A 16,410-nucleotide genomic window follows, 5' to 3' on the forward strand; every position below is an offset into this window, starting at 1 on the left:
CCACTCTGATGCATCTGAGTCAGCCCATCTCAGATCTTTATTCTCAATAGCTTAAATGACTGTTCTGGGAGACAGAATCACACGGGCAGCATTCAGAAAACTTAGTGTTTAACTCAGTTCTCTCCCAAAGTGACCATTACTGTACAACTTATCTGTTGTACAGATAAGATTCTGGGTTTGTCCACTGGAGAGTCAAAGGTGAGGCTGGATGTTAGTAGCACAGATTGTCCCTGATTCCCATGACCAAGAAACCCAGTGTATTAATGGGCCCCAAGTGTGTGGCAATCTTCTACTAATAGGCAGTTACAACTGATTTCTCCTAAAATAAGTGTGCACTCAATTATCTTGTATTTATATTATGTTTGTGTATCTTTTCGATCAGTTTCTAAATGCAAGACATAACTGGATCATGTGTCATTCTGAGAATCATGGCCATGTTGTTCATGATGTGTCAACAGTCCTTGATGGATATTAAAGAGGCATGACTCTGCCTACTGAATGCAGTACAAACACTTTGGTTTTGTTGTTTTGCTTTTTATACTGAGGATTAACCATGAGATGCGAGTGTTAAGCATAAAATGTGAGAATTCCTTTTTCTGTAACTGTTTAGTAGTTGGACTTGAGGTTGGGTGACATTTGAGCTAGTCAGATAAAGGAAGGTCTGGAGAACTCTCTCTCTCTCTCTGGAGATATATCTATATCTCCAAATTCTGATGTTAAGAGAAAGGATTCAGGTTACAGTTAGCAGTTGATCAGCCTCATCCATATCTAATTGTGGTGGCTATCAAGATCTGCTTCTTGAAGTGTTTTATCTTCCACATTGAAAGCAGATGAAACCATGGCCATCGAGGTCTGCTTCCTGAGCTCCGTCTCGTCTTCCACATTGAATGATGCTCGCTATCAAAATCTGCTTCTTGAACTGTTTTATCTTCCACATTGAAAGCAGATGAAACCATGGCCATCGAGGTCTGCTTCCTGAGCTCCGTCTCGTCTTCCACATTGAATGCTGCTCTAAGATGAAGAGCTGGTTTGGAGAAATCGAAGCTGGGTCCTGGGTTCTTAGAGATACAAGTGAGTCCTCAGCCCTCCCTCAGCAAGTGTTTATTCTGATAGGTTGTAGACAGACACATCCATTATAGATGGTAGTGTGCATGGGGGGCTGAGTGATGGGACCACCACTGGAGGTGGGATGAGTGGGCATTCAGATTCAGCACAAGTGTCATGGAATGCTTTCATGGAGACTTAAGAACCAGACTCAGTAATAAAACAATGCTGAACTGGTGTCACAGCCTAGCGTATGCATAATGAATGTTCTAGTACTATGACCCAGCATGGCTGATAGTCATAATTCCTGCTTTACACATCAGAATTCATGTTGAGTTGTTTACTAGGAAAGGTAATTACTGAGGGTCTGGAGAGGGCCAGGGTAGAAAACATGCTGGACATATACGAATAGGCAGTTTACAGTGTTGCACTCTGGCCTCGTCTCTGTGATGTCTTCAAGACCAGTAAGACAGGACTGGGTGCAAGTCTTTCACAGGGTGATATATGCAACAGGAAGGATGAACTTCTGGGACACTTTCCAGGATGTAGCAGCACAGGTATCCTCCGTCATTTCTGGGTGTACATGGTACTTCCCTAAGCATTCTTCTAACAGAAGTATCATCGAGACTTTACTTCCTTTATACACCTCCTAAGAAAAGGCAGGCCAACGATGAGCACTGGCATTGCTGGGCAGGAATTCCTCTGGAATGCCTAACCCAGTCTTAGCTAGACCTAACCCGTGGGCGTTAGTGAGGAGGAGTTGCCCAACTGCCCCATCACGTCACCCTAAGGCACTAAACTAGTGTGTCTTTTCCACCTCTAACCACCCCTTAGAGTTAGAGACTTGGCAGAATCCACGAGGAACACACACAGAGGAATAGGCATGGTTGGTGCAGACGAGGGAGAATATTCTGGCTACTTGTTGCTAAAACACAACAAATCAAGGTGTTACCTTTCAAGGTTTATGTTAAGTAAGAGACTTAGGATCATCTTAGTGACTGTGGTATGGTATTAGTTTTCCATACAGCTGATAAGGCTCCCCTAGAATCCCAACCATAGGAATGATGTTCTGGATCAATCTTCCTATCTTTAATGTTAATCTCTGGGCCTCTCTACATTGACTCAATTGGTTTTTCTCATAATATATCGGCCTCAACATGACTTGAATTACTAAATGGCAGAGGAAGACTTCAAGAACAAGCACTCAGATAAGCAATGTTGATGCTCTACCGCTTTTAGTGTGGCCTCAAACACCTTGTTACTTCTGTTATTATTTTTACCCACTGAAACTAGGATAAAATTCTATTGAACTTGGAGATAGTAGGGACATAGACTCACCTTTCAACAGGGTAGTCAGATTTACATTGTGTACATGTTGCGTGAGAGACAATATATCGAAAGTCTTTTGTAAATATACTATCTGGCCAAGGAAATAGCTCACACCTGTAATCCCAGTACTTGGGAGGTGGAAGCAGAAGACTCAAGATTTCATGGCCACCCTTTGCTATACAGTAAATCAGATTCTAGGCTAGATTCCATGAGGTCCAGTCTTAAAGAAACAGACAAAGCTGAAATAAACAAACAAGAAACACACGGTTTAACATAATAGGAAATATTCATGTCTAGAGGGCCTCGATGAGATAAAAATGAGGGACATACGTGGTTTGATAACCATAAAGAATAGACATCTGGCAGCTTAAGAGTTCCATAGGAAGACAGTAACATGGGATAAGCTTATTGAAAGGAGTTAAAAACATGGGAACTAGAGAGAGGACAAAGAGCACAGGAAATTCAGGACCAGTAAATGAGAAAAAAATGACTAAGAAAAAACTGGGTGGCGATGATGCACACCTTTAATCCCAGCATTTGGGAGGCAGAGACAGGCGGATCTCTGTGAGTTCAAGGTTGGACTAGTCTACAGAGTGAGTTCTAGGACAGCTAGGGCCATTACAGAGAAACCCTGTCTTGAAAGACAGACAGGCAGACAGACAAATGTATTTGGAGGACAGGCAGGCAGGAAGGCAGGCCTTGAGTATACGTGGGCCTCTCAGAGCCCTCTACACAACTTTGATTTTCTTAGATTGTTTTAGAATAGTTGGCAAAACAACAGGAACTGATTTTCTCACCATGTTTGAGACCTGAATTTGGAAATCAAGGTACTGGCCAAGGGATGGCTAATTTTAGAAACTCCCAAGAAAGTTTTTCTAGCTTGTTGCTGACATTCCGTGGCTTGGAGATATCACCAAAACCCCTATCTGTATAGTCCCATCTTTCAAAATTTTGAGTCTTCGTGACTTTCTCAAAGAATGATACTCATCAGATTTAGGACCAAGTCTGGCTAAGTATGTCTGCACCTAAGTTACTTCTACAAAGAAGCCATATCCACAAGGCCACACCCGAGGGGTGGAAGGATATAAATTATGGAGGAGCATTACTCACACCAGCACTGGGGAGGCACTAACATGGGTTCAGGAACATTCTGAGGTCTTGGATCTCTCTCAAATAGCACCCTGAAGGTGATGGTCTCCAGGTCCCTGAGACTGGACATGGTTGTGAGAATCCATTGAAAGACCTTGGAAATCAAAAGTGGTCATTTTGTCTGCCGGCCATAATGCTATGGACAAGTCCTAGACAGAGATGAAAAATGTTTTTGACATTTAAAAATATTAGTATCCATCCAGGCGTAGGGGTGCACACTTTTAATCCCAGTACATGTGTGGCAGAGGTAGGCGGATCTCTGTGAGTTAGTCTGTATAGTGAGTTCTAGGACAGCCTGAAGTATATAGTGAGACCCTGTCTCGGAAAAAAAAAAAGGTATCCCACAATAAACAGAGAAACCATTAATGTAATTTCCAACAAACCTTCCTGTAGTCTAGAAACTTTGTACCATCAACTATAGAAAGTTTACCTCAAATCATTAATCAGCATTTCTTCATGCAAGGAAACATTTGTGCTTCTTCCTACAAGTTCATTAATATTCCTCTCACATATAATTATTTATATGTTTAAACAAGCAATGCATATTTAATTTAAAAAGAGTAAAAATGTACTCTTTTTAAACTATGACCTATGGCTTGTATAGTTAGGTTTGTGTATGTATTGTGTGTAGTTACCCATGGCATGTATCTGTGTATGTGTGTGCCTCTGGTATCCAGAAGGCAAAGAATTTACCAACTGAGTGTGATATCTCCCTAGTCCTACTTAGGTCTGTGATAAAATATTTTTTCATGAAAACCAAGAATACTTTGATGAGGGCTATGGATGAGGAACTGACTCTACAATAAATTCTTTTATATGATCAGGTGTCTTGAGGAAGACTGTCTGGTATGAGCACTTGAGTCTACTGAAATGACATGATTTTGAAGGACTCTCTGCATTCACAACACAAATAGTGTCTCTTCCCAGTATGGTGTGGACAGTGCACCACCAGCAGCCCACAGCGTCAGTGATGGCATGTATGACCGCGGCGATACACGTCAGCTGACACATAACAGCGACAGTTCCCATGACAGCGTCACTACAGCTTGTCTGCACTGTGAGTTTGCTCATAGGTGGGCACTTGTGAATTCTGCAGGAAGCCCTTTTCACCTTTGTTATGGACAAAAGGTCTATCCTTACTGTGAATTTTACAATGTCTATAGAAAGAAGACTTATCACTGAAGGCCCGCCCACATTGAGCACACACATATGGCTTCTCGCCTGTGTGAATTCGCTGATGCTCCTTGAGATTGGCTTTAGAAGACATGGCTTTCCCACAGTCGCTGCATATGTAAGGCTTTTCTCCAGTGTGAATTCTCTGATGTGTGCTGAGAACTGACCTATCATTGAAGGCCTTCCCACACTCAGAACACACATAAGGTTTCTCCCCAGTGTGAATTCGATGATGTACCTTCAGGTGGGATGCTCTCCGGAATGACTTCCCACAGTCAGAGCACTTGTAGGGCTTCTCACCAGTGTGAGTTTGCTGGTGCATTTGCAGGTGAGAGTTTCTTCTGAAGGACTTCCCACAGTCTTCACATTTGTAAGGTCTCTCACCGGTGTGAATTCGATGGTGCACATGGAGGTGTGATTTCACACTGTACGATTTCCCACAGTCATGGCATTTGTAAGGCTTCTCCCCTGTGTGAATTCGACAATGCTTCTTCAGATCTGAAGCATAAAGAAACAACTTTCCACAGTCACTACACGGGTAACATTTTTCCCCAGTGTGAATTCTCTGATGTGTGACGAGAACCGACTTTTGGCTGAAGGCCATTCCACAGTCAGAACACACAAAGGACCTACCATCGGTGTGAATTTGATGATGTACCTTCAATTGGGATATTTTCCTGAATGATTCCCCACAGTCAAAGCATTTGTAAGGCCCCTCGCTGGTGTGGATTCGATGATGGGCAAGCAGGTTAGATTTAATACTAAAAGACTTCCCACAGTCGGGGCATTCATAAGGCTTCTCCCCTGTGTGAAACCGACAATGCTTTGTCAGGTCTGATGCACAAACAAACATTTTCCCACAGTCACTGCACGTGTAAGGCTTCTCCCCAGTGTGAATTCTCTGATGTATGGTGAGGACTGACTTTTGGCTGAAGGCTTTCCCACACTCAGAACATGCATAAGGTTTTTCACCAGTGTGTGTTCGAAGGTGCACCTTTAGGTGGGATGTATAACTGAACGATTTCCCACACACATGGCATTCATACCGTTTCTCCTTTGTGTGGATTTCACGGTGCACGTGCAGGCTGGACATACCCCGTAGGGATTTTGCGCAGTCAGGACACTCATAAGGTGTCTCTTCTCTATGAGGTTCTGGATGGGAGACCAATTGAGACTTGTGGAGAAAGGTTTTCCCACATGTGTGACAGATAAAAGATGTCTCCATGTTGTTCGTTATTTGCTGTTGACAGAAAGCTAACTCATCAGTGAGGACTTTCCCGCATCCAGTATATTCAACTGCTTTGTCTTGAAAAGGAATTCCATGCTCTGTAAGTGGTGGATTGGGAGAAAGAATGTTTCCAAGCTGACTTTCATTGTATGATTTCTCTCCCTGAAGAGGTGTTGCACACACACTGTTAGAAGAGCCTTGTGTTAAAAACTGATGAGGTCCCATAATGTCACTAACCTGCTTTGTGACATTGCTTTGATTGTCATTATATGCTTCAAGGTTAGGTTTCAACCTTTTTGCAAATGAGAAACATCTTGGAGGTACACATTTTGTAGAGATGAGGTGGCGTCCCGAGAGAATAGATTCTCCACTTTCTTCGGAGTCACCACCACTGTCTGTATTCGGTGGCTTCTGGTTTCGGGAAGCACTAGGGCTTATGGGTGGGACCTGGCTTTGCTGATGTGTCTGGGTGGCACTGTTGCCATCCTGCCACAGTCTCTCTAAAATGGTACAATAGGAACCATGTCCTGTGACCTCACTGGATGCATCATTTAGAAATGAAGCTTTCACAAAAACTGGGTGATGTGGTGTGTCAAGCTGCAGTTCACCTGTAGAGAAGAGAAAGCGATGAAGGAACAGGTACAGTGAACGGGAAGGAGGAGCAATCACATGGAACTGAATCTGAACCTGAGAAATCTGAGTCAGGTAGTAGTCACGCTCATCACGTGGATGGCCACGGCAAGAAACATCATGATATCCCTTATTACATACCAAACTTCATGAATACAGCACCCATGTGTACTAGGCAACTTTGTATGCACTGGACACATGAACTCAATGCCCAAAATAGCCACAACTACTCTCCTTGTTTTATAAGTAAGAAACTGGGAGCTATAGTAAGTGGCCAAAATCACTTAGCTGATTTGTGGGAAGAAGATTTGGTTTGGGCAAAGATAACCAGCTCAACATATGAGAGCCCTATCCATACAGATGTCGTAAATAGGAAGGACTTTGACAAGGCATTGTTGGCAAACAGCTAAGACCTAAAGAACAGACTGCCAGGAAGACTTCATTAGCTCTGGAGAAATGCATATTCATGTCCTTTGTCCTTTTTCTCATCTGGTTTTTTGGTTAGGTTTCTTTTTCTTTATTATGGTAGTGAGGATTAAAGCCGAGCCTCACCCACGCTAAACACAAGCATTCCACCCTGAGCAATAAACCTACACCTTCAAATTGCTATTTTTTTTTTTAAAATTACACACATACATGTAGCACAGAGGAGGCAGGGCTGGACAGACGGCTCAGTGGTTAAGAACACTTGTTGATGACCCAGATTTGGTTCCCAGCACCCACATGGTAACTAAATTACAACTACAGTTCCAAGGGGTCTGACACCTTCTGGCTTCCACAGGCACCGCACAACACACGGTGCACAAACAGATAGGAAGGTGAAATACCCATGCCCATAAAATCTTAATCTATACCCACACCCACATTTACACTGTGTGTGTGTGTGTGTGTGTGTGTGTGTGTGTGCACTTGCATGTGCCGCACATACCATGGCATGTATGTGGAATTCAAAGGACAACTTGGGGGAGTCGGCCTTGTCTTTTGCCATGCAGGCTCCATGAATCAAACTCACTACTGGCAGCACAAAACAACACATGGAAATATCCAAAAAGGATATTTTATCAAGATAAAAGGGAAAAAATTCATAAAAGGCTTGATACCCCACCATGTTTGGAAAAGAGAAATAAGGAAAGTAGGCCCACCCTGGATCCCCAGGCCAGCTGCGCTCACCCACTGCCAAGAGGTGGCTGTAGATCTCCAGCATCACGTCCTGGTACAGGCGTCGCTGGGCGGGGTCCAGGTGCTGCCACTCCTCCCGGCTGAAGTCCACAGTCACATCCTCAAAGGACACCAATCTCTGTAATAACATACTCACTGTGAATTATCACTGACAAATAGGACATGTGTTTGCAGTGACCCCTTCCCTCCAGGTTAAACTTTGAGTGTTCCACAAATTAGATAGTATCATCCCTGTCCAGGAGGCCAGAAATGGATTCTTTTTCATTCTCTATCAGAGATTAAACAGCACGACAGTTATTAAGCCACACTGGACCTGCACCTGTCTATAGCTGTCTTGAGTCCCGGGATTTAACACTGTGTATGAGTTTGTACTCTCAGAGAAATTCAGACTTGCAAAACTGCAATCATAAAGACCCAAGTATAGGGCTATTAAGGAACACTTTAAGAAATATATACAAAGTCAACTTGTGGTGCCTGCACCACCTGAAACCATGGTTGGGCAAGGGTCTGGGGATTAAAGAACACACAGAGACATGGGTCACGTCTGAAGCAAGAATGCCAATTTTATTATATTCCCCGACAGTTTATATAGTGCTCTCCTTGACCAGTGGCCAAGCCCTGGCTCTGGGGATTTCCCCCTGCAAGTCCTTGTTATCAGAAACTCATGAGGGTTCTGTGCTCAGAGCAGCGGCAAGCACAGAGAAACACGCTGCTCACTCCAGCATAGAGAAACACGCCGCTTACTCCAGCACAGAGAAACACGCCGCTCACTCCAGCACAGAGAAACACGCCGCTCACTCCAGCACAGAGAAACATGCCGCTTACTCCAGCACAGAGAAACACGCCGCTCACTCCAGCACAGAGAAACACGCTGCTTACTCCAGCAGGCAAGAGGTCGCACAGAGTTCAGGCTCTGAGGGTCTGCAGTTCCCAACACAAACTGTTGGAAAGGGCAAATGGGCAAATTCGGCACATAGCTGGAAACGGCTGTCGTGCCAATCAGAGTATAGCAACGTGAACTGGAAGTGAGAAGGATGAACTGAATGTGGACAGCACTTATTCTAGAAGAGGACTAGAACGAAAGTGGAGTGGTAGCAAAAGCCACGGCTTCAGGGAGGAGACAGTAACAGCCACAGTGTCTGAAAACTGGCTGTCACCAGAGACACACAGGGAGGTACTCTGGGGTGGGCCAGAGGTGGGTGAAAAGGGTTTGGGCTTTTCAATTTAGAGTCATGGACTGTCACTTAAATAATTAACTGCAGGGAATAAAGATCTTCACATTTAACAGGCTGGTCTTCCTATTGCACCCAATCTGTGCCATTCTGATGTGGTGCTGGGAGGGTCTGCCTACAGCTGCCCTGAAGATGCAGAAGCAGCCAGAAGGGCGGGCTCTGCTGCACCACTCCTCCTCCTGGACCACGGCTGCTACGCCACACAGAGAAGCACTGCAGAGCTACACGGGGTAGGATTTGGGGCTGATGACCCCTGAACCCAGTAACTTTAGCGTCACAGGAGAGAGGTGACCAGCATGTGAACCTGGCAGGATACAATAGTGCAGGCATGTTACCACTGTGAAGTGTTCTTATAAGAATAAAATAAAATTGGAGTCTGATCCTTTTCCAGACCGAAATCTCCAATGCAGCAGCCACAAGTCATCTCAGAATTTCCAGTAGCCATGTTAACTACACACAGATGGAATCAGCCTGATAGCATACTTACCTTAGCTCAACATATCTGAATTACTATTTTAAACTGCTCAGGTTTAGGCTAAAGAAAGGGCTTGGCAGATAAGAGTGCTGGCTTCCAGAGATCCGGGTTCAGTTCCCAGCACCCACATGGTAGCTCACAACGGTCTATAGCTCCAGTTCTAGGATCCGGTGTCCTCTTTTGGCCACCATGGGTACTTATTGTACGCACATGGAACACAGATATATAAGCAGGCAAAACATTCATACACACAAAATAATATAATTAAAAAAAATTAAGGTACTGAGCTTTGAGAAGCCAATGTGTAGCTATGAAGTGGGAGAGAAAAGTCAAAGGCTCAGCGATCTGAACACATGTGGGGTGAAGACTGTGCTACTAGGTGTTAGCTTGGCATCGAAACATTCCCTCCTGGAGGAAGGGAGGTTCAAGAGACCACTCCTCATGTTATATAAACGTCTAAGCTGGGCAGACAGTGGGAAGGAGGTGACAGGCGTGGTGGTGCGGCTGTCTAAGTGCCCCGAGCCTCTGAAGGCTGCACTTAATACCGCCACCATAATTAATAAATACAAAAAACTTTGGTTTACCAAGCTAAGCTAGACTTGGATCTACCTACTTCTTTGTCTTGTCAATCCTCTGTGTTGAACAGAAATAGACCCACCAGGGAGTCACAGATGGGCAGATAAACCTAACTCTAAGAAGCAGCCCAGTGAGCATGCCAATGACAAGATGAAGGAACGCTGAGGCTTCATCCTCCGAGGTTCAGTCTCTGGAACAGGAATCCAACCTGCTGCTTCCAACTTCCGCAATCTAGCTGTGAAGAGTGGAACCTGGGGCATCTCTCCTCACCTCACACAATCCATTCTGCTCTTCTGCTCCTAACCGCTGGGGCATCTGGCAGAAATTCATGTCAGTAGGCATGTTCTTTGCGGCTTCTACTCTTGGTCTGCCTCTGATTTTCTCAGGATTCTGAAGATACTTCAGCGTGTGGGGGATCCACGTAGAGTTGTGGCGCAAAGATCAGCCTCACCTAGAGGTTTGGAAAGATAACAGAAAGTTCATGACCATATCATCACTCACCCAACATTGGCCCACAGAGTTGAAGGCCCTACCTGAAGGTCATTATGTATATACTGCAGAGAAAAAAAAAAAGCCCAGAAATGTCCAGTTCTGCCTCTCACCTCTTAACTGTGACCACAGAAAGGTTCTAAGGAAGGTGACGTAAAGCAGAGATGAGATGTTGCCACTGGCAGTGGAAATTTGATGCAGAATGAGGCTCATCAGCTGGGTAGTTCACAAGATGAAGAAACATCAGCTAGTTATCAGCTTACTTTCCAAGCCGTCTTCCGGTTGTGAGCCAGAGGCACGCCTACCTTCTTCCAGCTGTGCGCCAGAGGCACGCCTACCATCTTCCAGCTGTGCGCCAGAGGCACGCCTACCATCTTCCAGCTGTGCGCCAGAGGCACGCCTACCTTCTTCCAGCTGTGCGCCAGAGGCACGCCTACCGTCTTCCAGCTGTGCGCCAGAGGCACGCCTACACTTGGTGTTTCAAGGGAGGCAAATGAGGCTTAATAGGACCCAAGGTCACCAAATAGAAGAGAAGGGGATCGGTACATATCTGACTTACACAAAATGGCACAATGCCCCAGTTCGTATTTTCTTGTTTCTAGACGCTATTCAAACTTAGCGATGGACCGCACAGGCTGTTCTCTTCTGATACATCTCTGCAGTTTATGCCCACAATCCCCTCCTATAGCAAACAATGTATAGGCACATACAGGGACCAGGGCCTCTATTTTGAAAGCCTACCCTTTCCTTCTTTTAATTTTGCCCCATTTTATTTTATTTTACTTTATTTGAGTCAGTGTGCTATGTGCAGCACAGGCTGACAGCGAGCTCACTGTCCGCTCCAGGACGGCCTTGGCCGTGAAGTCGGTGACTGTGCCCCATCGGCTTGTCACATACGGGTACCAACAGCCTCTGGCTGATGATGCATGTCTTTCCTGATGCAGCCACTCAGACCAGTGCCTTTCAGTGACCTCCAAAGACTGGTCACAGGACTGCTTCCCAGCCACCGACATGCCCCACGACACTGAAATTATGGCTACCTTGATAGCCAATAATTTCCCCTCAGAGTGTTATTTCTTTTTTCTTTTGGTTTTCCGAGATATGGTTTCTCCGTAGCTTTGGAGCCTGTTCTGGAACTAGCTCTTGTGGACCAGGATGGCCTCGAACTCACAGAAATCTGCCTGTCTCTGCCTCCCGAGTGCTGGGATTAAAGGCGTGCGCCACCACTGCCCGGCCAGAGTGTTATTTCTTTGTTTCTACATAACCACAAATAACTCCTAACACAGGGGTTCAAATAACAGACCCCAGCATGGAAGCAACATTGATGTTGTTTTCTTTCTTTTTGAGGTAGGATCTCATGAAGACCTGGCTGGTCTTGAACTTGCTATATAACAGAGGTTACTTTTGATATCCAGATCATCCTGCCTAATCCCCCAGTGCAGGGAAGCATGTGTGCTCCACCGAGCCTGGCTTGGAAGCAACACTGAAATAAGCTAGTAGAAGCCACTCTGTCACCCACCCCTGGTGGCTGGTTACACAGGGACACACACACAGGATCAACTCACACTCTGAAGGGTGGAGAAACAATTTATTCTAGAGCCAAGTGTTCCCATGGCCTGGCAGTGCAGATTCAGGTTGTCCAAACACCATGTTCCATGGAATTTTTGTAGTAAGAGAACAGAATGAAGCTATAAACCAAAGTACTTCTAAAGTACATTGGTGTGAGCCAAAAGATACCTTGGGACAATGGTGCTCAATATGTGGATCGCAACCCCTTTGGGGTTCGCATATCATATACTTAACATCATGATTCATAACAGTAGCAAAACTAGAGTTATGAAGCGGCAGTGAAATAATTTTATGGTTGGGGGTCACCACAACATGTGTATTAAAGGGTCGCAGCATCAGGAAGGTTGAGAACCTTAGAGGGTAAAGGTGCTTGCCAACAAGCCTGACAACATGAGTGTGATAGTTTGATACCTGGGGCACACCTGGTAGAAAGAAAGAACTAATTTCTGATAGTTGTCCTCTGACCTATACATGTACATGGTCCTACATTGTGCCCACACAACACACACACACACACACACACACACACACACACACACACACACACACGCATGCACACAGATAACAGAGACCCTGTCTCAAAAAGTAAGATAGAGAGGGCTTGAGGAAAAGACTGGACATTATCCTCTGGCTTCCATGCTCATGTGTACACATACATGTAACCACAGTCAAATAAACATGTGCATAACATACACACCAAAACAATAACAAAAAAATGGTGGGACCATCAGAGAGGCAGGTTATAATAAGGTAGGGAAATCTCTATACCAGGCCTCACACGTTCTCCAATGACATTCTTAGTTTTTCAGTTGTTGAAAACCAGTGGGCTGGTTAGGCAAAATCCATGGGTGGACATTGACTAACTGTTGAGCGGACAAAAGACAGCTAAAGACAGTCAGACTGCATACTGTAATATACACCCTCTCTACAACCTCTCTAGGACTTCCCAGTTCATCAGCCAAGAAGGACCTTCAGCACAGGTGTGGTTTAAACCAAACTTCAGTTGTAGACCTACAACCCAGCACTCCAGAGGCAGGGGCAGCACAACCACAGCTGAGGTCAGACTAGTCTGCAAACTGAGTCGCAGCTAGCCAGGGGTACAGAGGATACCCCGGCAAAAGGAAGGAAGGAAGGAAAGGAAACGGGGCTCAATGGTTAAGGGCGACTCTTGCAGATGTCTTGGGTTCAGCACCTATGTGCGGCTCACAACCCCCTGTAACCCTAATTCCAGAGGACCACACTTGGCATACCTATATACACGCAGTCAAACACTCATATCCATAAGACTTAAAAACAAAACACACACACACACACAGAGCTGTTTTTCCTTCTTCACTTTGGCCCTGACTTTTCCTCTGTTCCAATTCCTAACCTATTTCATCCCCAGCCTGGCTGTCAGTGTGCAGTGATCCCCTAACCTCTGCCTCTACAGCGTGAAGATTACAGGACAGTAGTGTGCCACCACACCCTGCTTGGCTACTGTGTAATACACAGCTATCATTTCTAAACCTAGACTCCAAATCAGAACACTAGAGACAGACATGGGGTCATTTTACTTTTCTGCCGAATGTAACCAAGTTATGGAATCTCATCTTCTGCTTTTTGTTTTTTCCTTAAATTTTTTTTTTTTTTTAAAGAAGCCAGTGTCTTAGCTAGGGCTTCTATTGCTGTAAGGAGACACCATGACCACGGCAACTCTTATTAAGGAAAACATTTAATGGAGGTGGCAGCTTACAGTTCAGAGGTTTAGTCCGTTATCATCATGGTGGGGAGGATGGTAGCGTGCAGGCAGACATGGTGCTGGCTACATCTTGATCAGAAGGCAACAGGAAGTGGTCTCAGTGTCACACTGAGGGAAGCTTGAGCATAAAGAAAAAAAAGACCTCAAAGCCCACTTCTACAGTGACACACTTCCTTCAAGACCACATCTACTCCAAGGAAGCCACACCTCCTAATAGTGACACTGCTTTGGGGCCATTTTCTTTTAAACCACCACATGGGGATTAGTTGGAAAAAGTAGTTTACGGGCGGCTTAGAGAAAAAAAAATTAAAAGCTTTATTCTTATTCAAAAAATGTAAAATTATGTGTGTGTGTGTGTGTGTGTGTGTTGTCTGTCCATGCATCTGTGCATCAAATCAAGCAGTGCCCTGGAGGCCGGAGGAGAGCACCACAGCCCCTGGAACTGTTCCAGGCAGTCCAAAGCCACCCTGTGAACGCAGGCAACCCTGCTGAACCATCCCTCCAGCGCCCCCTCTGTGCTCTTCGTCCTCACTGGTCTCTTCAATAGGTTTACAGATTACTGGGTTTACTGCAGAAACCCAGGTTTCTGCTCCCAAACTTCTTTACAGCACCAATCTGCTGAACAACATGTTAGTCACCTATTCTTACCATATCCACAGTCCCAAATACAGGCCAAACCTCCGACCAGGCCTCACATCTGCAAAGGATCCCAAGAGTTATGTAAATGGGCAACAGGAACTGAATTAGGATTAGTTTTTTAAAAAATCCTTTTTTGTTTTAAACTCCACCTCTATACAGGAAATAAAATACGGGGAAAGGGAATGACCTGAACACCTGTTTCCAGGGCCAGCACCAGGGCCAGCACGGCCAGCACCAAGGCTTCTGTCCCAGCTCAGGTGACTGAACCCACATCAGACATACCTACGCGGATCTCCTGGCTCTCAGGCAGCTCCCTCTATTGTTAACACTGCTCAGGCAGACACAGATGGAGGAAACTGTGTTCCCACTTTGGACCAAAACGTAAAAGAATTCATTTTCCCGTTTTCACCTATTCTTTGGAGTTTTTCTCCTCTCGCAGGCCAGTGTTTGACCAGGAGCCAGGGCTCCAGTTACCAACTACTCAAACACTAGCAGACTAGAAGGCAGCGCGGTTGACTCAAAGCAGGGCACACGGGACCCAGGGTTCCATCGCTGCCTGAGTAGCCCTCTCGCCAGGCTCCTAAGGCAATCACTGCATCAAGATCCTCGTCCTGAAGCTCCCGGCTCCCACCCAGGATCGGCTTCTGCAGCGCACACTCACTGAGTCCTGCCCCGAACATCCTGACATGACAATTTTCACGGATGACCGTGTGAATTCCCACAGGAGAGCACACTGGGAAGTGACAAAACACAGAAGACGCGGAAACCCGCAAGCACGGAATGAAACCGATCGAACGACCCCCACCTTATCCAGGCATCCCCCTGCAGCCTCCGCAGCCGTCGCTCGGCACAAACCGGCGCTCGGCAGCAGGCGGCACAGCGTCCGCCCTGCCCCGCAGCCACTCACCTCACTGCAGCGCAGAGCGAGCTGTGCACACGGCCCGCCGGGCCGCGACTTCCGCCCGCAGCCACCGAGGATATCAAGAGTTCGGACTCCAAACACCCACGCTGTCCTGGCAATGATAGCTGAAGCGAACTACCTAAAGATCTGAGCCGATGTGACGATTCTTGGCCACTTCCGATTTGAATAATGGTTCCTTCAGCCCATTACCACATCTCCCCCTTCGCGGATGGTGCGCATGCGCACCGACACTAAGGAGGTCAATCCTGCCAGTACTTATTATGGCTCATCTGGTGGTTTCTGTGCTTTCAGAAAGTGTCACCCACACTCCAGTGACAAGAAAATCACCGTCAAAGTGCGTCAGTTCCATGTAGCCTGGCGAATGTGATACAATGAAAGTCCAAGACTGTCTCACATTGTCAGGGGTTTGGATTACTACTTGTACGCTTACCTTTTTCTGAGAGACTGTGATACTACATGTTGCTAAAAGTACCTTTCCCCTGTATCTGATTTACTTTACTAGATTTATTTTATGTATTTTTGCATGCACGTTGAGCTCACAGCATCCAGGACATCTGCAGGAGCAACACGTTCCCTTTTACCACTGAATCATCTCTTCTTTTCTTCACATTTTCTCTTTATTATATAACCAGAACTTAAAAGGGTTCTTATTTTTGAGATGGTCTCATTATGTTGTCTTGACTGGCTTGGAACTGGCCAAGTAGAACATTCTGACCTTGAACTCTCAGACATTCCGTGCCTCTGTTTCCGTGTCACCACACAGGCCCTTTCTGATTTCTAAAGGTTGAAAACTATGTGGGTTTATTAGGAACAGGAAGTGAAGCCGTATGGAATATTAAAGGTGAGACTCTGAGATGAACCATCATGTACTTCACACTGGGGAGTACTTCATACTGGGGGTACCTTATGGTTCTCAGAGAATAGACACCCACACTTACTGTTACATAACAGAAACAATGTAGATCTAGGTGGACAGTGGAAACAGCGGTAGATGGAGAGAGACCAGCCAATGGGGACAGCAGCTAGCACTGTAAT

General features: G+C 45.6%; 2 protein-coding genes across 2 annotated transcripts in view; both read right to left on the bottom strand.

The window, feature by feature from the left end:
* LOC125403036 (uncharacterized) overlaps positions 1 to 15,418 on the bottom strand; it is a 53,851-nt gene extending 38,433 nt beyond the window's left edge. Inside the window, exon 1 of the mRNA XM_087901416.1 lies at positions 15,361 to 15,418. The gene's annotated coding sequence lies outside the window, so the exon portion shown is untranslated. The remainder of the gene's footprint in view (positions 1 to 15,360) is intronic.
* Positions 1,084 to 15,490, bottom strand: LOC146889990 (uncharacterized). Its single transcript, XM_087901414.1, has 4 exons — positions 15,361 to 15,490; positions 10,286 to 10,466; positions 7,724 to 7,850; positions 1,084 to 6,531 (listed from the first exon to the last, which is right to left on the bottom strand). Exons 2-4 carry the CDS (start codon positions 10,355 to 10,357, stop codon positions 4,562 to 4,564), a joined length of 2,169 nt encoding a protein of 722 aa, XP_087757540.1. The 5' UTR covers positions 10,358 to 10,466; positions 15,361 to 15,490; the 3' UTR covers positions 1,084 to 4,561.
* Positions 15,491 to 16,410: the final 920 nt, after the last annotated feature.

This window comes from Myodes glareolus, chromosome 24 (assembly GCF_982192425.1).
Source record: "Myodes glareolus chromosome 24, mMyoGla1.1, whole genome shotgun sequence".
Classification (NCBI taxonomy): Eukaryota; Metazoa; Chordata; class Mammalia; order Rodentia; family Cricetidae; genus Myodes; species Myodes glareolus.

Coding starts and splice junctions, on each gene's coding strand:
- LOC146889990 (XM_087901414.1), bottom strand. CDS start 10,357: ATGCCTACTGACATGAATTTCTGCCAGATGCCCCAGCGGTTAGGAGCA. Junction 7,851..10,285: donor AGCAGAATGGATTGTGTGAG/GTGAGGAGAGAT, acceptor ATGTTATTACAG/AGATTGGTGTCCTTTGAGGA. Junction 6,532..7,723: donor CAGCCACCTCTTGGCAGTGG/GTGAGCGCAGCT, acceptor TCTTCTCTACAG/GTGAACTGCAGCTTGACACA.